Source organism: Metopolophium dirhodum, chromosome 8 (assembly GCF_019925205.1).
Source record: "Metopolophium dirhodum isolate CAU chromosome 8, ASM1992520v1, whole genome shotgun sequence".
In the NCBI taxonomy this organism is placed as follows: domain Eukaryota; kingdom Metazoa; phylum Arthropoda; class Insecta; order Hemiptera; family Aphididae; genus Metopolophium; species Metopolophium dirhodum.
This window is the reverse complement of record NC_083567.1, coordinates 25291276-25318609: the sequence shown is the minus strand read 5'-3', so window position 1 is coordinate 25318609 and position 27334 is coordinate 25291276. Positions and strand designations below refer to the sequence as shown.

Genomic DNA, 27334 nt, shown 5'->3' with positions numbered 1-27334 from the left:
GATTCTTGAAAAGTTGTTAGAAATATACAATGTCATATGAGTCCTTTTAATATACTCATTAATATATATTATTATACACAGGATAATAATTTAACAGTGTGAATAGAAACTATTTCCAAAAGTATTAAAATTTTTTTTAAATGTAAGTTACCTACATGCAATTTTAATATTCCATAATATAACCTTTATTAAATGAAATAAGAATTAATGATTAGGTACTGTCATACGTTTTGAATGTCGAGATGTGTTAAGAGTTTTATTGATATTTTAATTTTAAAGACGGGTATAAAATATACGGACAGTGAGTTTAGTATTAAGTTTATGAAATTATTTTATTATTTGTAACAGAATAAACAAATTAATTTTTAAATTTTGGCTTTTTTAAGTTGTGGTTCACATGGAGAATCACATGGTTCAAGAGGGTTCTTCTGTGGTAGTTGTACAGCAAGTGTACTTGCAGTTATTGACGGTACACTGAAATTTAGTATTTCCGGTTTGACCAGCTTCAAAACAATTCTTTCATGTTGAACATTGCTGCTGTCAAGACTTAACTGAATGCTTACTGGATCAAAAGTTCGAAAAACTATTTCGCCACACCTCTGGGTTTGCTCCTAATTATTATAAATAAGAAATATGTATGAATAAAATAAAATAAATTTAAATTGTTTTATTATTTTGCATTTGGTTTTAAATAAAGGTTAAAATATTTAACTCACCTCTTCATTATAGATGAATGTAGCAGCTTGTAATTGCCCTTTACGAGGTGACAAGAAAAGAGTTCCCTCCAAACCATATTTTGGTATGAGTATTTGTAAAGCATTTTTTCTAACATACAATATGTAACCTTCTTCATCTCTGATTTTTCCACGGAAAAATATCTAATGAAAAATTATTTCATTTATTTATTATTCAATTTATTAAATTATTATAAAATAACTGATTTACATGAGTATTTAAAGCAACTGATGCTCGTTCAGCATAAGCTGACATACGGGTTCTAGTATTTAATGTTTGGCACAGTGCTTCAATTTTGCGTTTGTCAAGCATTTCAGGTGTAGTGTTATCTACTGCAACGGATACAGCCAAAAGTCTATGAACCATCACATCGGCATACCTGAAAATAAAAACAATGAGTGGCGGTGTTCCATAGTCTATTTTTTGTAAACAGTTTGTTATATAGTATAATATTAATATTAATTATCAAATATGAGTATGCACTTGAATTAAGCCGTATTCCCAAGACTAATGTACTTGGACAATATTTAGTACTATTGGTTACTTGGTATGCCATTGGAACAATAATTTGTACACATAAGCATCCCTAAGGGGTATTGAGGGGTAATTTGTTACCCCATACATTTTTTTTTGTGATAGCGAGGGTATCGATTTTCTACCACAAAATTTTTTTTAAATGTATTAATTAAATTCAATATTTATTAGTTTTTAACTCGGGTCTCAATAAAAATGGTTCATTTTCTTCAGTTATAAGTTGTGACTAGTAGTATTTAATAAAAATACCATGGTCAAAACCATTTTTGATTGTTGATGTAGGTGAAAATTGTGAATTTTTTATTTAAATTTAAAAATTAAAAATTTGAGTTTAAATATCCACAATATTGTAATGTCATGATTACATGACCAATAGCATAGAATAATATAATGCTAATAGTCTTATTTTTACTATGGTCAAAAAATAAATAAAAAAATACGCTCAAAATATTTTTTAAAAATTCAAAATAAGTCGCTTTGTTGAGTTATTTATTTATGATATTATGGAGTCAATAAAAATTTTGAAATTGGTTTAATTTTGAATGAATGATAGAAACTTATATTTACATAAATACAGTATATTTATTGTAAAATTGTATGGTTTTTTTCACTTTTCACACTTTAATAACTAGTGTAAATCCTAACAAAGAACACTACTTGTACAAGTTATTTGTTTTATAATATTGTTCAATATATCCACCATCAACAGCTATGCACAAGCCAATTGTATAGATCCATGATCTTTGTAAAGAAATTAACATAAAAAGTGTCACTGAGAATATATTGCACATTATTTAATTATTTTGTGTCAAAGATCATGGGCCTATTATAATACTGTCAATTGTGCTAGTTTGTGACGTTTGAATAATATTATAAAACAAATAAAAAATATTATATAAAATTTAAAGGAGTAGTATGTTCACTGTTCTTTATTACGTCCTATTAGATTAGCATTAGACAAAGCCTTAGTTATTAAAGTATGAAAACCATAGAATTTTAGAATTGTATACTTATAATTATAATTAAATTATTAAAAAAACAGTTACCTAACATAATCTAACCTGTGAAGGGCTTCCATTTTTGTTTATAATCATTAGAAAATAAATAGGTATTTACTTTGTCTTCATAATAACATTTTAAAATATATAATATATAGCAATATTATAATAGATTGTGACATATAATAAGATAAGATGACTTAATAATAAGGAAAATAAAATTTAATGCATATTTAATGGTTTCTACATTCAAGAAAAGCATACATAATACATATAGTCACTATAATAAATGTATTTTAGTAAAAATAAATGATTTTCTGTACGTCTAGTGTCATCTACACACAATTAATATAGGGCCTGTGACTACTAGTGCTAATAGTTCACCATGGTCGCCACATGGACCAGCGATAACGTTACAACCCCCAACCTGAATAGATAACTGTAACCAATACTTATGAATATACGTGAGAAATATATCAGACATCAAAACATTTAATACACAAATTACTTGAGCATTTGGTAATTGGAGTACTTGCCAAGTAATCCAGGAATAATAAACCGGTTTTACTTTTAATTTACTTGTCATAAAAATGTATAATTAATTTAATATTTGGATTACACTAAATTTGATAATAATTATATTTTTTGTTGAGTGCTCACCTTCTAATTGGAGATGTAAAATGGGTATAAATTGGAGCAGCCAATCCATAATGCAAAAATTCATCATAGGTTTTTGTGCCACTAGCAAAATAAACAGCTTGTAACATACAACGAGTGGCCAAAATACGGAGCATTGTATTGAAAAATGGATTATCTAGTTTAACAGCTTTATCTAAAGAATTTGCCAAGTCTCTGCTAGTGTCCACATTTAATTCCACTCCCTACAACAAATAAAAACAAACATGTAAAATGAAAAATATTTTAGACAATCAAAAAATATTTATACCAGATGTGCTGCAGCTTTAATAAGAGACTCAAAGTTTGAAGGTGGTGGCTTAGGGTGACGTCTTAAAACTGCAAATTCTGGAAAATCTGAGTGTATCTTTTTTGCAACTTCTACGTTAGCTAACAACATAAATTCTTCTACCATTGAATTAGTTTCTTTTAACTGTTTTACTTCTACGTCCAATGGATCTCTTGTTTCACTGTCTACGAGGAAACGAATTTCAGGTGAGGCCAAGACCAATGCTCTATAAATGTATTACACTTTAAATAAATATAATAATATACTAATAATCATGTAAAACATAAAATAAATGTCAAACCCAGCTTCAATACGACGTTTTTTAAGAATCTTTGCAAACTTATTAAGCTGTCTCAATCCCAAGGCAATAGAATTATCTTGGTTCTGATCATCAATTATTAACTGTGCTTGATCGTAAGTCATAGCTGCTTTTGACTTAATAACACTTTTTGTATAAGTACTATTAACAATGTCTGCATTTGGAGTCATCTCCCAGACACAAGAAAATGCTAAACGTTCTTCTCCTCCTCTTAAAGAACATAAGTTTGAACTCAATAAGCCTAAAAACATTAGTTAGAATTATTAATTACCATGAAATAATAATAGTTAAAATATATTGAGTATGTAATTTAATCCAAATATAATATAAGCTAAATATAATCTATAGATATAAAAATGAATGTTTCTTTGTCTTCTGTCTAAACAGAAACAAATGGACCGTTTTCAATAAAAGTTATATCAATAGATTCTTTGAGACTCAGAAGATAATGATAACTTATGTTTTCAATTCCTATATACATGAATTGAATTTAGTTTTGACTTTTTTTTGTTTATTTAAATTGCCATTGGTTAGAAATCATATTATTATTATAATCACGGACGTATACATCCTTGATTTTAATTAGTAGAAATACAGGATATAAAAACTAAAAAATAAAATATAACAAATTGTACATTAAAATTATTTTTGAACAAAACATTGTTCCAGAAACAAACATAAGAAATGATATACAAAGCACAAACTTAACGCGTACAAAATAATTAATAAAATATGTAAGCAATTATACAACACATACCTAAATAAAATTAGGTTAATTAAAACAAGTGGTACAATTTCTTTCAAAACTGTACAGAGCAAGGAAGCTGGATAGGTTAGAAATTAAAAACCCATTTTTAGAGGTTTTTCATAATTTGTCAATAGATTTTCCTGTGGCTTTAAATAATTATTAAGAAAATCAAAAAATGACCTTTAAAATACCATCTTAATCCAATTTTCTAAAAAATAAGGTACTATAAGTTGAAATCAAATCACTCCTTCTGGTAGAAATTTTGTATACAGGATAAAAAAAAAAAACAAAAAATAAAATAAACACCATTATAAAACCACTAGATTCCTCGCTCCGCTCAGAATCTAATATCTCGAGGCTTTGCCTGTTTTTATAATATTATTATTCATTGTCTTAATAAAAAGTATATTACCTGGTACCATATCAATACGCCTTCCAGTTAGATACACAGTAGTGGCACGTTGGCTGGCTTCTAGATCTATGGCTGTACCAGGTTTAACAAAATGAGTAACATCTGCAATGTGCACACCAACTTGGAAATTTCCATTGTCCAAAGGCATACAATGTAATGCATCATCTATATCTGTACAACCTGGAGGGTCAACCGAACAAATATCCAGATCACGAAAGTCTTTTCTGCCCACAAAGTCCTGTAAAAATAAGATCATAAAAAAAAAAATGAAAAAGTATACTTATAGGTACATTACTATCATAATAATTTAAAAATTGAACACAAGAATTGAGTGAGGTACTGGGTTAGGAAATCTTTGAATTTGAGAAAAATTAAAAATCATTTCATTTAAAAATACTTTCAAACAAAGATTGAAAATTGAGATTTATTCACATGTTTATTTATCATTATATTCACTAGTGCAGCGTTTCCTAACCCATCGGCCGGGGCCAATGTGGCACTGGGCTGCAGAATCTGGTCGAGAGTCTAAACCAAGGGTAAGTAAAATTTAATTGACATCAACATCGAGATTTTTATACGATTTTTTACACGTCTATATATTTTCTTCTATCGTTTTATTTGTGTATGTTTATATTTTATACCTGTATATTAAGTAAGCTATATTAAGTACGCCTCAAAGTTTTTTATACCTAAATTGGGGTCTATACAATTAAGAAGGTTGCTGCACTAGTAACACTAATAACAAAAAAAAATAGGTTTCTTTTTAATTGTAAATTGTATGGTTTTGACATAAATATATCTCAAATTTTGGAGGATGTGACACAATTTGAAGTCATTAATCTAGTCTGCATGATTATAATATTTATAACACAGTATAAAGAATAATTTATTTTTTATATTATCTATTTTTCTTTATACTGTGGTTATAAACTAAAATATGAATAGGTGCCATAGATATATTTCACAAAAAAAATTGTATCTATGGTAATAAAAACATTTTTTTTTTCATTTACACAAGTAAACTATCAAAAATAAATTACTCTTATTGAAAGTTATGGCTGAAGATAAACTTTATGAATTTGAAACTAAAAATAAAAAGAATGATGATTCAATAGATATTATTGATAAATTAGCTGACATTGTTAATTATCTTAACATTGATGGTCAAATGTTGTTGAAACCATCAAAAATTGAGTAACTTAGACAAGCATTATAAATAAATAATTTTCTTAATCAAAATATAATAATAATTTTAGTTTACAAAATGAAATGAAATTTGAACAGAGGGCAGAGCAAATAATTAAACGCCATCGTCGTCACGACCAAATTATAGTTGAAGATAACGCAGTAAATGAATTACAAAAATATATTAATGTCATAACAAATGATTTGGACAACAAATTGAACAAAAAAGGTAAGTCACTGAAAAAATAAATTATATCTATGCATTTTACTCAATTTAAAATATAGGTATTTCAGAGTTAGCATCGAAGGATATTACTGAGATGTATGATTGTCTAATGAATGTTAAAATGTTGATCTTAAAAAGTTCAAAAAATGACAAGTCCCTAAAAGACTTTATAAAGTTAAATAAAGTAAAGATTTAGAAACAAGACTTCTTTCCGGGCCAACCTTTGTTTTTGAAATTTTTATTTTTTTGAAAGCGTTGTTTTCATATGCTTATTTCAAAATTGTTAGTTCAAAAATTTAAGGTAAAATTACTATTTTTGCTCTGGTGTACGGCTGACTGTGTTAAACGCATCATGCAAAGAAACTATGATTAGGGGTTCAACACATACAAATGCAAACAGCATTTTTGTTATTTGTCAATATAAAACGAAAATATCCTTCGACTTGCTATGCAACACCACCTCAAGTAGATCATAGGGTAAAAATTGCATGTTGCAATTTGCGCACAGCAATGCCCGCGTGGCCACTCGCTCACTGCCCTGTGCTCAAACAAAAAAATCGAAAATATCTCTCAGCTTGTTGTGTAAAACCACCTTGGGTAGGAGAAATTAAACAATGTTGTTAAAAAGCAAATAATCTGCCAGCGTTGCACCTCGCTCACTGCGCTGCGCTCGGACAATAAAATTGTGGGCAGACGGATAATTCCTGATAGGTAAACTTAACACTGTTAGTTACAGTAACACAAGTATTATAGTGGGTCACTTCGCCTGCCGGCTCCAGTCCCCAAAGTAGCCGAACTGAAGGTCGTCCACCCGGCATTATAGTAGTATTGCGCGCATAAGTATAAAGTAAAATCAAAAATGTTGGAAGGCTGTAACTTCCATAATAATGATTTGTGCAATTTTTTTTTTTGCGCCATCGTTCTTAACTTGTCAATACACCCCTTTTCAAAAAAAAACATTAGAAAAAAAAGGTTGCCCGGTTAAGTATGCTTATACCAAGATTTACAATACAGAATAAAATTATCATTTACTGAACATTTTATTTTTCAGATTAGTTTAGATAATGTTACTAAGATAGAAAATGAATTGAGAGTTGTGTTAGATAAAATACCCAAAGAAAAATTATCCAAAAAATCAGAAATTAAAGTAGCACAGAAAGTAAAACGTAGACCATCAATATTATGTATTTCAAATGCATCTCGAAGAAACAATCATGACGCTAACATCCGGGTACATCCTAGAATACAAGTTGAACATATAAGACAGTTGGGAAATTTTAATAATGACAATGTAATTTTCAACTCACAAACCAATGAGGCATTAAGGATGAGATTTGAAAATGATCATACCGATATGGTGGATAGCTTCAGTAATAAACCAAATATTGACCAAAACACAAGGTATGAGCTATGAATAATTTAATAAATTATAATATGGTGTCTGCACTGCTGGCCTGGCAAGCAAAAGGCCCATGGATCAGTTGTTTACAGGGGCGACATAATAAACGGCCTTGGGCCCCGTAAAGAGATATTGAGCCAACAAATTATGTACTGTTAAATATTTCAATAAATACTTTGCGGAATCCCTACTCCCTATATAAACCAGAAACATGCCAAGCAAATAAAAAATTTACGAGACCCTAAAAAAAAACTGAGGGGCCCCGGTCTTGTTTGTGGCCTAGCGGCTAGCAGGCCAACACTGAGTCTGAAACAATTAGATGTGAATTTTACTACATTGTTAGATGATTAATGTTTATAGATATAGACGTAATGAAGAATCAATGAGCAACGATTTAATGAGTGTGGAAGATGACTTACAGCTTGTAGAATCTCCTAACTTTGACAGCTCAGTGAATCTATGTAAGGATAACGAAGATAATAATAGTGGAGATGTATATTTACTACTCCAACCACATAATAATTGGATGGAATCTTAATAATTTCAATATTATTATATAAATGATTAAAAAGTAATCTTTTCAAACCAAGAATAAATATGAGAAATCATCTATTATAAATCAATAATTTGTAATGACTGTTAATTTTCATAAAAATAAATCTAGTTTTTTAAAGTTTAAATTTTATATGGTACCTAAAATTTTTATTAAAAGGTTAATTAAATCAAAATGTCCATAAATACTTACTGTGGCACTAATAGTCCACGTTTCTTTTGGTAAACACCCTAAAACTTCATCTGAAAATTTACTGTGCGGGACATCATGTTCTAATAATATAACTTCATTTTCAGCTTCTCTTTCACCAATTTTTCCAAGCGACCTCACAAAATGGCCCTTTAAATATAATTTGTATATTCACACAAAGTAAAGGTAAACAGCAAACATAGACATTAAAAACAAACCAATGGATATCTTGAAGTTCTTGGCCATGTGTCAATGGAAACAATAACACGTTGATCTTTTAATTTGTCATATTGTCTAGTTTCTATTCTTATTTTTGGAATCTTTTTCTCTGCTGGTACGAATAAATGCCGAGTTGCCTAACAAAAAGTAACCAAACATTTAATTTTTAAACAATTACTGATGGTTATTTGTATTATTGTTTACCTTCATAATCACATAAATGTATGATGTCTACTTACATTTTCAACAAGACTATGTTGGATGATCCCACAATACTGTCTCCATTTTTTTCGTATTATTCCAACCACTTGACCTGTTGGATACTTTTCTTTTGGCTTTTCAACAATATTTAAATTATTTTCCAAGTCCAAATCATCTGTAAACAAAAATAGACATCAAATATGATGTCTATAGAATAACTAAATTAATATTTTACCATAATCTGCTAGAACTAAATTAGCAGGTGCACTCCATTGACTTTCTGGAAGCATCTGAATGGCAACAATATCACCATTAATGGCCCGATTTAAATTTTCTCTGCCTTGCAACAATATCTAAAATATAATGTTAAATCAATTAATGAAAATTATTGTTTTCATGCAACACTAACTTACATTCTTTTCTTGTCCTTCCACAAAAACATTTCCTTCAAGAAAATTATCAACAGACGCGAAAAATGTGCCCTGCATTAGTTTTCCAGCCTTTATGCCCTGATGTATTTTTGCTGGGGTTAAATGAGGAGGGAAAATTGGTTCTTTACTAGTTTCTTCTACCATACAAGAGTGATTGGACAGTTTATCGGTTAATGTGACATTATTTAACCCACTGACATATTGTTCGACTGAAAATCAATAGCATAAATTTACTCAAAAATATTTCAATTTTCAATTTCAACTAACTCACGCGACATTGTAGGTATTCCTTCATTGATTGCTTTAGCCTTGCTAGCTTCATCACTGGATAATAATAATACTTTTATCTTATCGTCCAAATGTTTATTATACCAAAGAGCTGCTACCCTAATCATACGGTCATTGTAATCATTTGGACTTTCTCCTCGAACACGTTCAACATATGTATCCCTTCAATTAAAAAAAAAATCAAGATAAAATAATGAATTTTTATTTTCAATTAGGTAATACATAAAATAACTAGCTATCAAAATTCATTACAAATCATTTTGAGATATCAAAAATTAAAAACAGCAAATTGTGCAATCTGTAATTAAAGCAATATTAAATTGATCATCAGTTTGTTCCTAGTCAATTAGTTTTTTGGATTTTCGATTAATTAAGTATTAATTTCTTGGTAATCAGTTAATCTAATAATTTTACTAATAAGACAATAAAAATCATGAACTAAGTTAAAATCTAAGTATCAAATATAGATACTCTAAAAATAATATAAGAAATAGTTCTTACCTATGATAAACATTAACAAACACATAAAAACTTCTAGAATAATTTCCTATAATATCCATTAAACGTTTATAAACACTATGACTCAGATGTTTGACTTCTTCAAGTACAGTTTGTAAAATAATGACATTCTTTAAAGTTTCATCTTCCAGAGCATCAATCTATAATCAATAAATATTATTAAATATTAAAGGATTTTCATAAAACTGTAAAAAGATAATGTTACAAACAGGGCCGAATTTAGCACAAGTGCCGCCCTAGACCTGCACTAATGTGCTGTAAAGCTCCAAGGAACCAACCAATTTTTTTCAATTTGGTTCAAAATTAGCCACCCTAGGCTTTGAGCCTCACAAACCTAGGCCAAAATTCAGCACTAGTTACAAACATAACCTTAATCTAATTATTTGAATACTCAGTGCAAAAATTAAACATTAATTTAGACTATAATATTATCAAAAACCAAAAAGATTCAATCAAAAAAACAGAAACCTTAAACTAAAGTAATACCTGATGCAAAACTACATTTGTATCTACTAATAAATAATGTTTGTCTTGGAAATCGGTGTTAATAGATTGGTGTTTGACAAGTGGTCTTTCGCTGTTGTGCTTGCACTTCTTGCATATTTTTGAGCCACAACCTATGTCATCTCTTAAGTAGTGTTCGCGTACAATCTAAATGGATTATTTACAAAAGTAAATACATTATATTGAAGTTTAACAGTAGCGAAGACACTCACCTTTAAAATATTACCACGCTTGGTTTTGCGTATAAACGTTTTCGATGTCACTTTCATAGTCATGATGCTGCTGTGTTGTGTCAGAACACAGCAATGTCAAGGAAATTATTTTATTTGGTTGTCTTTTTGATTATATTAAAATGTATTAGTCAATTATATAGTCTAAGGGCTAAGACCTTAAGACGTCAATATAATAATAATTAATATTGTACTGTTCAAATTCAAAACATTGTAGAATTAAAACAAAAAAATAACGCACAACACACGTGAAAGATACTACATACGGCTGATAAAGAGATATCAATCTGTCGTGGGAGAAAAACTTGTTTGTTATTGTTCTTCGGTGCTATCACTACACGTGTTGATAAAATAATAACATTGAATAAAACACCTTGAAACTTTAGTTTTGGTTCTTACGTCAAATGATGAAAAATATTTTATAAAAATTAATAATTAATAATTATTGTTTTAAAAACTATAACAAATATATTAAGATTATTTTATTAATTAATATTACAATAATCATAATATAATATTATTTTGTTTTAAATTCTTAAATGTTTGATCTATGTTGACTAATAAACTTATAAATTAAAAACAATTTACGTAATTGAAATTAAAAATTATAATAATTACAATTGATACCGATTAGATCTGTGTTCCAACGGTAATATATATTGATTTTAATTTTAAATATTCCGAAATTCATTCTTAACTTGTGTGTATTTACTTCCCTTTACTTAATTTTATGCAATGTTATTTCTGTTAAGAATAACCATTAGGTACTCATTAGTTATTACATAGTTTACTCAGTACTATTTTTGACAACTATCTAAATGTATATTAGTCTACATATATACCTAATATATTATCTAAATTACCAGATCCAGATGTATTAAATTAATCTGCATTGTAATAATTGTATGTATAACAGTATGTAATATCTATCAAACAAATCAAACTTAATTTTTAAGTAGTTTTTTTGACAAGTTTTGCATGTTCTGGTTATTGGCTATTAATTGTTTAAATAACAATTGAAGAATATGTTAGGGCCATAACAGCTATAAATGTAATAATGAAATATATGAAATTAAAAATACACTGATATAAACTTATAATCACAACAATTTATTAAATTATACCGATACATTGTATTAGTATAATAGTATTCAGAGCTGGTTATATTTTTGGATTTATTGGTATAGTAATATTTATATGAAATATCTTGTCATTTAGAATTGATGTTATGAAATGTATTAAGTTATATTTTTCTCAAGTCAAATGTCACTATTTACTTTTTTAAGTTCTTTAGATATGTTGTTAAAACGCTCCTATATGAGTTCCAAAATATGGTCATAAAAACGGTTTCAAACTGATCAAGTTGATTAATTTTTTTATCTATGAACCATATAATTTCTTATTTTTTTTTTTGTAAAATGAAATAAAACTCATTGATAAAATATTATAATTTGTTCACGAGACAAATACTTAAATGCATATATATTACATAGGTACTAAATTGACGCTATAGGCACATGTTTATAGTGTTTAGTGTTTATATGGAAATATGGAACTGCCTACATGATAATATACTAGTATGACAGATACCTAGTCAGCTATAAGTAATACCTAATTTGCTTTTTGGATTTTTTTCAGGCTACCAAATAAACTATTAACTAAGAAATAAGAATGCAAAAATATACATTGCTTAAAAAAACTGATTTTGATTAATGTTGTCACTTGTATGTAAAAAATAGTAAAACCTTTACTGCATTCATGTAGCTTTAGTTTCAAATACCCGAAAAATATTACGTATAAGGTTAAAGCATAAATTAAAATTGAACAATATAATTAAATTATAGTTATAGGAGATTGTGTCAGTATTGTAGATAATTTATTGGTTAATATTACATATATATGTGTGTGTGTATAGCAACCGGTTTATGATTAAGATATGCAAAGGTTAATTGACATACACATTATTAATAGGTAGTTTAATAAAGCTTACATAAATTATCTTTTACCATCATTTTTTAAATAATTTGATATTAGTCGATTCTTGTGTTAATGTAGATTTTTAATTTTAGGTATTAAATGTCTATGATATTGGCAAATGTATGGAAATATAGAGTGGGTTATAGACAATTTTTCATTCATAAAAAACAAACACAAATTCAAGCTATGTCTTCTGACCGAAAGAGGACTGGAGAAGGAACTAATTTAAATGATGATGAAGGTAACTATTTAATTTTATTACGAATGAATAATAAATCAGTATTTTTTGTTAAGTTGATTACTATAAGTCTTTTCTAAGTAAAATATTTAAAAAAAAATACTATAACATTTAATAAACTTTAAAATATTTATCTAAGATTTTAAAAACTACTGTTTTGTTTTTAAATAGTTGATTAAATAATATAAATGTAATTCTAGGTATTTTGAAAATTACCATTGGTGATGTAAAAAAACTTACCAAAGCATCAAAAACTCCTGAAATGGTTCCTATTGAATATTGTAAGTAATTAAAAAATTATATATTTTTAATATATTATTATATGTGGTTTGTATACATTTTCTGTAAATTTATTTAATATTTGTTTTCATTTAAATATTCACTTGTTAATTTCTAAGTTTTAAAATATTTCTATTTTTTGGAAACTGTGGATTAAATATTTTAATTTTAAATAATATTCATTAAATTCAGAACAATATTTTATTTTATTCACAGTAAACATGACCTGCAACCAGGAAGCTATGTCCCACTTAAGATGGATGCTTCAAAAAGATATTCTTGGTCAAGATATGTTTTTAATAGGAAAACCTGGGCCTCTCAGACGGCGTTTAGCTTTAGCTTATTTGGAGCTTACTAATAAATCTGTTGAGTTTGTTTCATTGTCTCAAGATACTACAGAAGCTGATTTGAAACAACGCAGAGAAATTATTGGTGGCACTGCAAAGTACATCAACCAAGTAAATTTTATTTTAAGTCGTTAACATTAGTTTTGTCATAAATCATTCTTATACAATAGAATTATTTTTATAGAGTGCTGTTAAAGCTGCAATTGAAGGGCATGTATTAATTCTTGATGGAATAGAAAAAGCAGAACGTAATGTTTTGCCAATTTTAAACAACTTACTTGAAAACCGTGAGATTCATTTAGAAGATGGTAGATTTTTAGTAGCACCCAAAACATATGATAAATTGTTACAAGTAAAAATACAAAATTGTTGATTACTTTTATTAAAATAATGTAATATACTAATATGCATGTACCTATTCACATAGGAACATGGTCTAGAGCATATGATGAAATGGAATCTGGTTCGTGTCAGTGAAGATTTCTTTGTTATTGCACTTGGTTTGCCAGTTCCTACATATAATGGCATTCCACTAGATCCTCCTCTACGGTCTCGATTTCAAGCTAGACATATCATGACACCATCTTATACAGTAAGATAATGTTTATTAATTTTATACTCTGTCTCATATTAGAAAACCCTGGGCGGCTACCTATTTCCGTCCGGTGACGTGCATCTCCCACATAGTGGCATAAGTAGTGACCGGTAGAAGCATTTTTGAAATTGGGGGGGGGGGGCTTGGGTGTGCTTAGCACCCCCAAATTTTTTTCATGTTAATTTACATTTTAATAGTCATTATGTATAAAAAAAACAGTTTTTATTATGTTATTTTTTATTTATATTTATAAATAATATTATTATTTAAAAAACTAATCAAGTGATATTTTGATGAAACGTTTGTGTATGTAGAGTGTAGACGGGTAATACGTAAGACGTGTAATAAAAACATAAAATTATAGTAAACATTTTAAATTTAGATTATTTGTAAATACCGTAGCGGTGTCCATAACACCCGTTCGTACAGTAATTTGGCAAAAACGCATTGCTGGATACATTTGCAGTGTGACAAAATATATTACTCAGAATACTTTATGTTTCCCCAATCCACTATTGCCACTGTTATAATTTTATCATTGATAATGATAGTAAATAATTCCATTTATACTAATTATACTAGTGACCAATGTTTTCGAATTGCTATTTGCTTGTATTTATCGTCTACATAAGTGCATAAGTCTACATATGATAATATGACAAAAAAAAATAGAGGGGCTTCAGCACGCCCTGTTTTTTCATTGAAATTGCGCTCCTGGGTAGAAGGTGAAAAAAGTGCGCAGAACCAATGTATTCTATTTTTGAGACAAGAGTATTAGTATTAATATTAGTGGCATAGACAGAAGTGTTTAAGCTCCCTCCCTTTCATAAACCTGGTTATGCCACTGAGTATAGCAATTTTAATTTCATAAAAAAAATATAAGTTTAACATTAATAAATTAATACATTTTTACATAATATTTTGAAATTATGATTTGAGTGTTAAATTTTTTTATTCAGAATATATGTCTTTAAACTTCAAGATATTTTATGGTTTAACAGAAATAAAATATTTGTTTAATCAAACCAAATAACATTAAAAACTGCAAAGATTATAACGTTTCAAGAATATTTTAATTACGTACTAATCAAATAATAACTTCTAATATATTCAAAATAAATACGTCATAATGAAATGAAAACAAGCTGTTTATTAATTAATAATTAATAATTATATATATTTGGTTGAATACATTTGTTTGTTATCATTATCACTAAATAATATTTAACGATTCAAATTTTCTTAACATAATAAAAATATGTCTTAAAGTGTAGGTTCTAAATTACATTAAAACATTCACCATAATTAATGCACAATACTTAAGTTAACAGGATCACTATACAAACTGATATATATATAATATTTTTATAGCTAGGTGTATCTACTTATAAATGATTTTTAAATTTTGTCGATTTTAGTTTTAACTATTACCGGTATCCGGCACATATAAAATTATGAACAAACTACAATTATTTGTTCTCTTCTTGTTGGCAATTTGTTGTGTGTCATAACTATTTATTTATAACAAATGTCTTACTGACTCATCATATCAACTACAAAACTAACCTACTCAATACTAAAAGACATACATATAATTTGACATATTTGAGACCATAGTATTATAGCAAGGCATTTATTTTGGCTTGTCTTCTATTTCATTTGCTCAACTCAAATTCTACTTTTCATAATATGGTTGTATAAGCCAGTTTAACTTCATCAAACATAGGTATTACCGTTGATTATAAATTCTAGTATTTATAAGGTTATACTAGTATTTATAATCAATGGTATTACTCAGTGCTTGAATTGAGGTAGGCAGAGCTCCTCTTCTTTTTAGGAAATATTTATATGTACCCCTTCTAATTATATCCTCATTAATATGACATTATGACATTTAAATATTCTGGTTCTCACATTTTTTTTTTTAGATTTTTGCATCCCCTTCTAAATTTTCCCAGTTCAGGGAAATTCTAGTACTATTTCATGTTTTAGAAGTTTAGAAGGTAACTATCAGGTAAGACAGTGAAATTTAAATGTCTACATTTGTTGTTAATCTTTTATTAAACGAAGAAAGCATGTCATCATAATACAGATAAAAAAAACTCGTACCCCAATGAGGGGGAGCCCCTCCTAGCTATGACAATGAGTCGAGACGAATAATTTTTGCAAGAGATTTCGTGTAGGTATCTACTTAAATATTACACTCTGAAAAACCGGACTCGCTAATAACATTCGTAGTCGTGGGCGATTTTACCGTTATCGGCCGTGGTGGCTGCACCACCCTGCATTACGGATGGCATGTGGACGTGCAATTCGGTTTTGTGTCGACTCTTTACGCAGGTCCTCGTCGTCGTCGTTGCCGGTCTCTCGTCGTGGATCACGATTGCCTGCCGATGTTCGGACCTGGGGCTTTGGCGTTCCGGGATCGAACAGGTCTTGACAAGCGCCGGGCGCCTGCAGCCGCGAGTGTCGATGCCCGGCGCTGACATGGGTTTCCGGCGGGCATCCAGCTCCACCGACGGCTTTTGCAACCACTGCAACACGCGTTCCACGTAATTTTCGTCGTCGTTGCAATTGTATTCACTGCAGTCTTCGTCGTTGTGGTCATCGACTATCCGCGAGCTCTGCGTCCCCCGGTCAACGTGCGTCGCCCGCCGCCGGAGCTGCAGTCGTTTTTCTTTTTCGGGCGATTTGTCGTCGTCGGACAACAAGACGTGCCTTACGCCGCTCACCCACGTGGTCCGAACCACCAGTCGTCCGCATGACGATTTCCATCGGAAAAACTCGTACGGGTCCGCGTCGGCCGTCTTCATAATCGCAGTCGTAGTCGGGAGTTCTGCGAGTGTTCCGACTCGTGCGCGCCCGGGACGCCGACTGAACCTGCACTTATAAGTTATATTATTATTATTGTATCCGAATTCAAAATCGCCGTACACATTTGTGTAAACGTCTCGTGTGCGCGTGTGTGTGTGTTGTAAATGACAACCCCCTCATCGCTAAACCAACGACTCTTAGACATGCACACGCCATCGTGCTCCCCACCCATGCACCCCCTCGAAGAGAGACGCCCACGGCTAAGTCGTCCTTCGTTTTATATTTCCTTGAAACGTGTATCGCGCGGTTACGGTCGTCGCCGGCATGCAGCGGGGTGGTGTATATACATAGCCTCTTTTTTAATGTGACAGTGTCATTATTATACGGTTTTCAAAAACGAATAAACGTAGATTATATATAGGTATCTCCGTAGGTAACGTTTATAGAGGTATGAATAAAAAAAAATAGAAATTTCCGTGACGATAAACACAAACAACGCAGTCGTAGAACGAATAATAAAAGACAGCACACATTAAATTGTATACCGCATTATTTTAGGTTTTTTTTTAATCGTTCGTAATTTTTTACTGTTGAATCTTGAATGCATTATTTATATATTATATTATATGCTTGTGTGTGTGTGTAATGCCATGTAAATACCTCAATTATTATGAACTATTTTTTACGTTAATCGGTTATGACATTTTCGCTATTAGACGGAATTTCTTTGAAACTCTTTTCATTTATTTTAATTATTATTCCTACGTGTTTATGACGAGAGATGATAATCGCATAAAAATATAAAAATTGGGTTATTAATAATATAGTATTCACTATTTTTAATTTTATAATATGTCTATTGATGATGGTTGCATTCGGCAGCATTGACAATGCAACCCAGTTACCAAATGTATTAGGTTCGAACTTTAAAGTCGTTCAAATTGACGTGCTGCAATAAAATGTGTAGGTATATTATAATAACAATTTACGAGATAAACAAAAAATGGTTTAATTAAAATATAATTACTTTTTAAACTTTTAATGAAATCAGATAAATTCAGGAGACAATTAATTTTCACTAGTTCACGAATACTCGTATTTTTATTACATGCGTAATTTTAAATATAAAAACTTGAAAACCGGGGAAGTCGCTCTGCTGTATAGAAGCGTTGAGTGTACCTCGTCGTTGAGTAGGTCACTATAAATGTATTAAATTTTAATTTATCACTATTTATATTCCTAAAATGAATAAAAGTAATTTATTTTTTCTATTAGTAATATTGTAGTTTGAACACATTTTTGCCAAAAACATTGCATTTATTATATAATTGTTATTAGCTAAAAATCCAATACAAACATACCGTAGAACAGTGTGAATATATTTGTGGTATTTAGAAAAATTTTATTAGAAAATGATAATTAAGATACAGTGGAATGTTTCAAGTTTTCACAGTTTATATTTTTTGAATAAAATTACAAAAAAAAATGACTATAGCGTTATTTTTTTTATAAATATCCAACTACATAAAAATTTAGTTTTCGAACAATCATAGGAATCTTATTTGGGTTTTGCTACTTTTTTTAAATTTTGTAAGGAAACAGGATATTTTTAAATTTATAAAACTATTTTAAATCGTGTGGCTAATGATTTATAAGCGATTCAATTTGTTTTGTACAAAATATATTGATATTTATTATAAGTATTAACTGCATCATACGAACACTAATTATGGTCTAGGGAGGAAATGTTAATTAAGTTTACAATTAATATAAACATTTTGGTTTAGTTTGTTTTAGATATATTTAAACTATAAAGTAAGTTTTAATATTCTAAATTAATATACATTATAGTAAAATACCTAAAGTAAAAATGCAATATAGGTACCTACCTAAGTTTCCTGCAGTCTATAATATACGAAAACTCATAAAATATTCTCAAAAAGGTGCGGCTTAATGTTTTCATCGACAGTTTTATATCTTTGTGAATAGTGATTACATATCCTAATGTTAAAACAATCAAAACAAAAAAAAGTTTTTGAAAAAATCATGTTCCCAAGCCGTTAAACTAATGACAATTATAGAGTGGAAAAAGTCGTCAAACGAAACATTGTAATCAACCCCCAAATTGCAGTTCTTATATTTTTATATCGCCTCTATCAAACTCCTGTATAATGCTTATAGCGTGACTAAAGCTATTATGTGCGGGCTTGTCTAGTACCTACCTCAAAAGTTTCCCGAAATGAATTTATCGTTAATGACTCTATTATTTATTTGTATTAGTAATAATTAAATTATAATTTAATGTCTAGAACATGCTAAACGACCTGATTGCCGAGTACCCGACGGCACCCAAGGAAAAATTGGAAAATGTGTTGTCCTGCGCCTACGCTCTGGCGTCGCCAGAGTCCAGCGAATTGGGCTTGCACGATTTCCCGATAGAAAACGTGCCCGTTGTCGCCAAACTAATTGTAAGTAAAAACACATAATTCCGAGTATAAAATAAATAACAGTAGTGTAGGAATATTAAGCATCAACAGCGCCCCTGATATATTATCCCTTAAGATAATGTCAGCGCACTATTTGTTTTTTCTCTCTGACCCACGCGCAACATAACAAATTAACATTTAGCAGAACCAACCCTGTGTTATTACTTTTAATATTAGAGTATTTATCACGACAATTATCAAAATGTAGGTTAACAATATTATCTATGTCCCTACGTCGGCTATTTTATGATACATACGTATATATATGTAAGTTATGAACTTGTAAATTATTACAATTTAAAAATGCTTTTATGAGCAATGTTCTTAGTTTAAAGTTTGGTAATTGGTGAATTCACTCTAATAATAAAAGTAATAACACAGGGTAGGTCTGCGCCTTCTGCTAAACATACATTTGCTATGTTTCGCGTGGGTCGGAGAGAGAAAACAAATGCTGATATCCTCTTAATACCTGCATGGTTGGCTCCATCTTACGTACAACATAGCAAAATTACGTTGATAATAATCCATTTAACTCATTTTTTTTAAAAATGAGTAAATTATCAATTTACCCTTTATAAAATGTAAATATATTAGCATTGATTATAAATACTAGTACCTATTTATAACCAATGGTAATAGATAATATTATTATTATTATCTAGATTCTAGGACATCCAGAGGCTATTTTTAATTTTAATTTTAAAATAAGTTATATGAGCCAAATGAACAAGAAAAGCACAGTTTTAAAATGCTCATAACTTGCTTCGTACTTAAAATATCAATAAAAACCTTAAAGATGCCCTCTCGACGTGTCGCGGTCGAACCGGACGGGGTTCATTACCGCGGGTATGGCCAAATTGCACTTATTTTAATCAAACCGCAATTGGGCTCAAAAAAGGTATTCTGACAAAAATATCATGCATTTGAACTTTGAAGGGGTTAATCGTTTATAATTCACTAATTTCCCTTCCCACTTACAGGCTTAGAACTGACAATGATTTTAATTATTGGGGTAGTTAAAAATGATTGTTTTATACATACCATATTACCATTGTTCATTATGTTAATATAATATTATATATACATATTATATTAAATCATCAAATATAATTATTGTCATTATTATAAAAAATTTTAATTTTTATAATTTTTTTAGTAATTTTTTTTTTAAATCGTCAATTATTATTATAATAATAATTGAAAATTTAACTCCTTTTTTTGAACGAGTGCAGTTCGACCATTACCTTTTTTGAAACCAAGTGCAATTCGACCATTTCTTTTTAGGTAATAAGTGCAATCTGACTATCCCGATTACCGCAGCGGCTGTAGTAACCGGACAGTGTGTTCACCCTATAATAGCCAATAGTTTAATTCATTATAATTTTAAAAATAACTGAGTAAAAATATGGATTATTGTGAACGTAAAATTTGATGTTGTAGCCTATAGGTACACTTGTACGTTTGAGGCTTTGAGCCACTACATATGCGGGTGAGACATCTGTACCAGTGTTGATGAAAAACAAACTAGGCAGTATTTTTTTAATACATTTAATTTTTATTGTAATTTATTTTAGTTACTTACAATATTTATGAGTTATGACACACGTCACACAAAATATATTTTTTAGCTATGCCTTAGCCGTCGGTGTATAGGTAATTCAATTATACTCGCTTTTTAATTAAATGTTATGCCCCTATGGCCCTATACAGAGAAGGGCCGCGTTATTTGAATGAAATCTTATTTAGATGATTATTTACTATTTAGATAACATTTTATTCGAATAAATTATTATTCGGATGTTTTATTCATAATTATTCGCGTAAAAATATATTTGAATAATAATGTTTTCAAATTTTTCGAATAATTTTCAAACATTATTTGAGTAAAAAATTATTCGACTAAATTTCAAACATAATTATTCGAATAATTTTCGTTTATTTTATTTGCGTAAACATATGGTTGGTAATTTAAAACAGGCACATATTATAAACATTTGTCATTGTATTTTAAGTTATACGACTGTAAATCTTATTTTATTCGGAAAAATGCAAAAATATTTAAAATAAACGATTTATGCATCTGACGTAGCCAAGTAGGGAATGGTCGCAAACCCATAATATACATCATACTGACATACCCAAATTATATTATTGTCGTACCACCTGACACTGAGATTCGCGTGTATTCCATACAAACTGCAGCCGCATATTTCAGTACAACAACCCGTCCGTGTCGCCAAATAGTGTGCTGAAACGACTCTATCCATTCGAAAGTTTCATGAACCCGGACGGTAAACGATCCGTTAATGGCATATTGTCGTCTTTCTGTCCTGAAAACGGAGACGAACCGATCAATCGTCATGTCGCGTCCGTTGGAAGACCGGACAACCAGAACGAGGCCGAAGTCGTTCTAGACAATTCCAAACGTTTTACGGTAGGTACAACAAAATAGACAATGATATTACATCGCTTACTGTGAGTTACATGACATCGATGACATCGCATTCCGTTTGACTTATTTTAATAATATAATATTATACTACACTTAGGTCCCGTTCGGAAACGCGACTTCCATAAACGTCGCTGCAGTATTTCCGGATTTTGTAGACACAGGTTATCAAAACGCTGTACTGTCGGATCTCGCGCTCAGTCATTCGGCAGCCGACATATGCATCATTGGACCAAGAGGCAGTGGAAAGACGGCAATCGTGAATAGATTCGCGAGCACATTTAACTACAACGTGGAAACCGTTTCCCTGTATCAGGTTTGGATCAAAAGCAATTTTATTCATTTTTTTTTTTTTAATTATATTTCTTTCCCACAGGATTTGACGGCAAGAGATTTAATCCAACAAAGAACCACACTACCAAACGGCGACACCGTTTGGAAGTATAGTCCGTTAGTGGTTGCTGCCATCGAGGGAAAATTAGCCGTCCTTGACGGCCTTCATAGACTACATTTGTCAACATTGTCTGTTTTACACAGGTTAGTTTTATTGTACATTTATTGTACCTACATGAAACATTTATCTTAAAATTTCATTGATCTGATCATACCTATAAAGCATAAACTCTAATATAGTAAATAGTAATAAACACCTTTTATGTTTTTCAGACTTATTCAAGATCGAGATCTTCAACTTCATGATGGTACTAGACTGTTAAGATCAGATAGATATGACAAACTGGCGAAAAAGTTAGGAGTAGATGTTATGGACAAATCAAATATTATTCGCGTACATCCAGCTTTCAGAATTATGGCACTTGCAGAACCACCTGGTTAATATTGTTTTAAGGCAAAAAATATATTGCTTATATTGTATAAAATATTTTGTATATGTTAGGTGGCACCATTCCACAGTGGATTACTCCGGAAGTACTAAACATGTTCATATTTCATGAGCTTAGACCTTTGTCCGCTGTTGAAGAATTGAAAATTGTACAACATCTTGTAAGATTTGATTTTTGAATCATTTAGTATTTTAGTTGATGTTTCAGATGTAAAGAAAAATAATACATTTTTTTTTTAAGTATCCAAATAGTGTAAAACCAATGAAAAGATTAGTGGCTGTTACGAAAAAACTTCGAGAATCATCTGATATTTATTTAAATTCTTTAGCTCCATCTTTATCTACCCGTCAATTGTTACGAATCTCAAAAAGACTTGATAAATATCCTGATTCAGACTTTTACAGTATTGTAAACAAAGCTTGTTTATCTCAGTATGTTTTTTTTACTTGATAATTTGGAATAATTTGAATAATTTATGCATGTATTAATACGAAATTTTTTTCTTTTGCTTATAGATTTTTACCACAACTAACAAAACAAATGCTCGAAAAAACATTATACAGTTGCAGTATTCAACCAATATCTGAAAATTTAGACGACTCTTCAATAAACTGTAAATATGACGATGACTACTTAACCATTGGTAATACAACTATTGCTCGATATAAAACTAGCGCATCTAGTAAAGTTCCAAATATTTTATTCTACGATTTACCTCAAGTAAGAATATAATTCTGAAAAACAGTAATGATTAAAATATGTTTGTTTAATTATAAAAAAACTTATTCTTTAGCATCTGAAACAACTAGAACTTATGCTACAAGACTTTGTTTTGGGAGAACATCTTTTGTTAGTTGGAAACCAAGGTGTCGGTAAAAACAAACTGGTTGACCGATTTTTACAACTAGTAAATAGGCCTAGAGAATACATTCAACTCCATAGGTATGAGTTTATTAATTTAACTTTTTTTTTTATTATTTATCAAGGATATATTTTTTTCTAGGGATACGACAGTACAATCATTGACTAGTCAACAAACAGTAATTGATGGCGTTTTGCAAATTGAAGATTCACCATTAGTTAAAGCTGTTAAGAATGGTTACGTTTTAGTTATAGACGAAGCAGACAAAGCTCCAGCTCATGTGACATGTGTATTGAAAAATCTCGTAGAAACTGGCAACATGAGACTTGCTGATGGTAGACAAATTATTAGTAATGCTAATATTGTAAATGATAACAGTATGATTGTACTTCATCCAGACTTTCGAATGATAGTCTTGGCAAATCGACCAGGATTTCCATTTTTGGGAAATAACCTTTTCAGCACACTCGGTAAATTTTTATTATTGTAATTAAATTAAAAATATACTAATTGATGAATGATTTATTCTAGGTGATGTATTCAGTTGTCACATTGTTGATAATCCTAGTCGTGAATCTGAAACACAGTTGTTGAAAAGCTATGGTCCCGATATTTCTGTAGAAGTTATTGATCAAGTAATTGCTGCTTTTGGAGATCTGAGACAGCTGTTCGATCAAAACTTAGTCTCGTATCCATATTCAACTAGAGAAGCAGTTAATATAATCAAACATTTACAAATTTATCCCCAAGATACATTATTAGATGCCATTAGAAATGTATTTGATTTTGACTGCTATTCCAAAGAGGCGCAAGAAGTAATCACAAATGTTCTTAACAAACATAAATTACCAATAAAACTATCACCTTGGGCTGGTCCAACTCGTACGTAATCCAATCAATTTTAAGGATCCAGTATTTTATGAACTTTTTTGTTACAGAAAAAAAAAATCTACAAATCACTGTGGAAAAAGAAAGTGGTCTTGATGTTTCTAGCCCAAAACATGGTAAAGTGGATGAAAAAAACGAACCGCATGTAGGTGGAAACACTTGGGCTGGTGGTACTGGCGGCCGGGATACAGCTGGACTAGGTGGAAAAGGTGGTCCTTATAGGCTAGATGCAAAACATAAAGTTTTTCAGGTAGGTTACATACTTACATCAATTAGTTTTTAATTTATTTCTATGTTTTTTTTTTACTATATTAATCATCAATTTTCTAAAAAAATATATATGTACATGTTTACAAACAGGTGTCTGACGCAGAGAAAGACGCAGTACCAGAACATGTCAAAGAAGCAGCAAGACAAATGGGTCAAAAGGCATACAAGGAACGTCTCAAAGAAATAGAAATGACTGAGTATGATGATAAAGTATACAATGAATACTCTTTACCAGTTAAAAACCAAGTAATATAAAATTTGTCACTAAAATAGAATCAATTTTGTTAAAGTAAATGCATTTGTTACTAAGGTACAAGCATTGAGAGTGATATTGAATTCATTACAAGCCAAATCCCAAGAAAGACAATGGGTTAGGCATCAAACATCTGGTGAACTGGATGATAGTAAATTAATAGAAGGTCATTACCAAATTATAATGCATTTTATTTTTAATGTTTTATATTATATTTATTAATTTATTAGGTGTTATTGGCGAACGTTCTATTTATCGGAAACGGGGGAATGTCGACCCACAGATTGGAGCTCCTCAGTTAAAACCAAAACGTTTACGGTTTATTGTGGATGTTTCTGGCAGTATGTATAGATTCAACAACTATGATGGACGTTTAGACCGTGAACTTGAAGCTGTCATAATGGTGATGGAAGCACTTAGTGGTTTTGAAGACAAAATTAGTTATGATATTGTTGGACATTCAGGCGAGACAGAATGCCTTAAGTTTGTAGATAAATCAAATCCGCCTACTGATAACAAGCGACGACTAGATGTTATTAAAAAGATGCATGCTCATACTCAATTCTGTATGGCTGGAGATAATACTCTCCAATCTGTTATATATGCACAAAAAACCTTAGAAGCTGAGCGAACTGATTTTGATGAAGCTATAATTATACTATTATCAGATGCTAACTTATCACGCTATAATATAAGACCTGATAGATTGGCTGCAGCACTTAATTCGAGTGAAGACGTTCAATCTTTTGCAATTTTCATTGGATCACTTGGTGATCAAGCAGACATGTAAGTAACTAACAATTTAACATGCATTAACTCATATCATATTTGTATGTACTTGTCCCTGTGCTGACCAGATAATCATGACACCAATTAGCATTGTACATAGTGAACGAGTAATAATAATATGTATATAAAATATACATAAATTAATTCAAACAAATATTATGTAATTGGTGTTAAAAGTATTTAATATTATTATTTTATTTTATAATTTGTATAGTATAGTCATTAGTAGGGCTCGGATGTTGTTGCACTAAAAATGTTATAAAATTGATTGCATTATTGCTGTGAAAAAAACCCAAAATTGCAATTAAAAATTGCAATAAAAAAATATTTTGTACCAAAAAAATTAAAAAAATATATTAACAAATTATTTTATGAAATGGATTAAGTCATTTTATTAAGTAATATTATAAAGTTTTATTAGGTAGGTTTTAAACGAGTAGATAATAAAAAAGATTCAAATTCAAATTCTCGTCAGTTGTCATTAAAAATCTGGTAAATTGTCCGGTCTTCTTATTTTTTCAGAAACCTACAAATAATTTTATCAAAATTTAAAACTTTTTATTTTTTTTTTTTTAAAACTTTACCTTACCTTAAAAATTATTGCACTGTACTATAAACGACTTCTTCAGGTTCTCAAACTGTGATGACCGCGATATCTACTGTATTAAATGGTTTTTCCAGTTACCACCGACGACGACGGTCAAATAAGCCGTCACAAGTCTCAACCAACAAAGCCCGACATAACCATAGATTAAACCTGTATAATCTAACAAAAAAAAGTGAAAACACAAAAAAATACATAAAATTGTATTGAAAATGACGACAATCAACAAAATTGCAATAAAATTGAAAAAAGGTCAAAAATTGCAAAAAGTTGCACTTAAAATTTTTATATATTAATTGGTACTCGTTTGAAACAAATTTATAACCTACTTAGCAACAAATCCGAACAATAGAAAAAAAGTTGCAAATGCAACAACATCCGAGCCCTAGTCATTAGTCATATTAATAAAAAGTATTTATTTATATTTTTTGTATTGCAGGTTAACTAAAAGCTTACCAGCAGGGAAAAGTTTTGTATGTATGGACCTCAAAAACATCCCACAAATCATTCAACAAATTTTCATGTCTTCTATTATGAGTGTTTTTTAATAAATTTGGTGTCTTGTTATAAAAGTTGTATGTGCCTGTAAATTGGTTATTGTAATTATATGGTTTTAATAAATTAAGGGATTGTAGTTACCAAATAATATAAATATAATAAATATTTATTACTCATATGTATATTGAATATAAATATTGCTGTGATAGAACTAATTTTTCAAACAATAAAGTCTTACAATATATTTTTTATTACACTAGTATTTATTTACTATCCATATTTTTAATATGACTACTAATTATCACTGCCATACCTATGTATATTTACTAGTGTTGAGCTACTTGAGCTTGATATTCTACTACAGTCTACACATTCATATAGAAGATAATAATATTTGTATTGAATACCAGAATAATATTTCACCTCCTCTCTAGAAATAAAAAAGTTTAAACAATTGATGTAAATGATGTAATCTATTGAAAAATATGT

At 29.8% G+C, this 27334-nt stretch overlaps 3 protein-coding genes across 3 annotated transcripts; 2 read left to right on the top strand and 1 right to left on the bottom strand.

The window, feature by feature from the left end:
• Window positions 1-243: 243 nt before the first annotated feature.
• Window positions 244-10900, bottom strand: LOC132951076 (exosome complex exonuclease RRP44). Its single transcript, XM_061022770.1, has 16 exons — window positions 10637-10900; window positions 10407-10571; window positions 9903-10060; window positions 9385-9563; window positions 9096-9322; window positions 8918-9035; window positions 8721-8857; window positions 8481-8618; window positions 8266-8412; window positions 4711-4948; window positions 3533-3791; window positions 3214-3457; window positions 2928-3148; window positions 946-1114; window positions 717-878; window positions 244-611 (listed from the first exon to the last, which is right to left on the bottom strand). Exons 1-16 carry the CDS (start codon window positions 10697-10699, stop codon window positions 366-368), a joined length of 2871 nt encoding a protein of 956 aa, XP_060878753.1. The 5' UTR covers window positions 10700-10900; the 3' UTR covers window positions 244-365.
• LOC132950324 (uncharacterized) lies at window positions 5765-6317 on the top strand. The gene is made up of 3 exons (XM_061021729.1): window positions 5765-5904; window positions 5967-6124; window positions 6181-6317. Exons 1-3 carry the CDS (start codon window positions 5765-5767, stop codon window positions 6315-6317), a joined length of 435 nt encoding a protein of 144 aa, XP_060877712.1.
• A 153-nt stretch (window positions 10901-11053) lies between the features above and the next one.
• On the top strand, window positions 11054-27096 carry LOC132950434 (von Willebrand factor A domain-containing protein 8). The gene is made up of 22 exons (XM_061021892.1): window positions 11054-11303; window positions 12724-12872; window positions 13070-13150; window positions 13365-13606; window positions 13680-13847; window positions 13923-14087; window positions 19214-19372; window positions 21606-21824; window positions 21940-22155; window positions 22216-22376; window positions 22506-22669; window positions 22735-22841; window positions 22922-23112; window positions 23197-23401; window positions 23475-23623; window positions 23685-24013; window positions 24075-24425; window positions 24482-24681; window positions 24792-24947; window positions 25012-25120; window positions 25185-25740; window positions 26787-27096. The coding sequence occupies exons 2-22, from the start codon at window positions 12731-12733 to the stop codon at window positions 26893-26895; spliced, it is 4179 nt and encodes a 1392-aa protein (XP_060877875.1). The 5' UTR covers window positions 11054-11303; window positions 12724-12730; the 3' UTR covers window positions 26896-27096.
• The last annotated feature ends 238 nt before the right edge of the window (window positions 27097-27334 follow it).

What these genes read in the sequence shown, in the direction of transcription:
- LOC132950434 (XM_061021892.1), top strand. Translation starts at nt 12,731, where the DNA reads ATGTCTATGATATTGGCAAATGTATGGAAATATAGAGTGGGTTATAGA. An exon ending in CATATGATAAATTGTTACAA is followed by an intron (nt 13,848 to 13,922) that starts GTAAAAATACAA and finishes CTATTCACATAG; the next exon opens with GAACATGGTCTAGAGCATAT. An exon ending in GAATACATTCAACTCCATAG is followed by an intron (nt 23,624 to 23,684) that starts GTATGAGTTTAT and finishes ATTTTTTTCTAG; the next exon opens with GGATACGACAGTACAATCAT.
- LOC132951076 (XM_061022770.1), bottom strand. Translation starts at nt 10,699, where the DNA reads ATGACTATGAAAGTGACATCGAAAACGTTTATACGCAAAACCAAGCGT. An exon ending in AACATAGTCTTGTTGAAAAT is followed by an intron (nt 8,619 to 8,720) that starts GTAAGTAGACAT and finishes ACTTTTTGTTAG; the next exon opens with GCAACTCGGCATTTATTCGT. An exon ending in GCGTATTGATATGGTACCAG is followed by an intron (nt 3,792 to 4,710) that starts GTAATATACTTT and finishes TAATGTTTTTAG; the next exon opens with GCTTATTGAGTTCAAACTTA.
- LOC132950324 (XM_061021729.1), top strand. Translation starts at nt 5,765, where the DNA reads ATGGCTGAAGATAAACTTTATGAATTTGAAACTAAAAATAAAAAGAAT. An exon ending in TTGAAACCATCAAAAATTGA is followed by an intron (nt 5,905 to 5,966) that starts GTAACTTAGACA and finishes TAATAATTTTAG; the next exon opens with TTTACAAAATGAAATGAAAT. An exon ending in CAACAAATTGAACAAAAAAG is followed by an intron (nt 6,125 to 6,180) that starts GTAAGTCACTGA and finishes TTTAAAATATAG; the next exon opens with GTATTTCAGAGTTAGCATCG.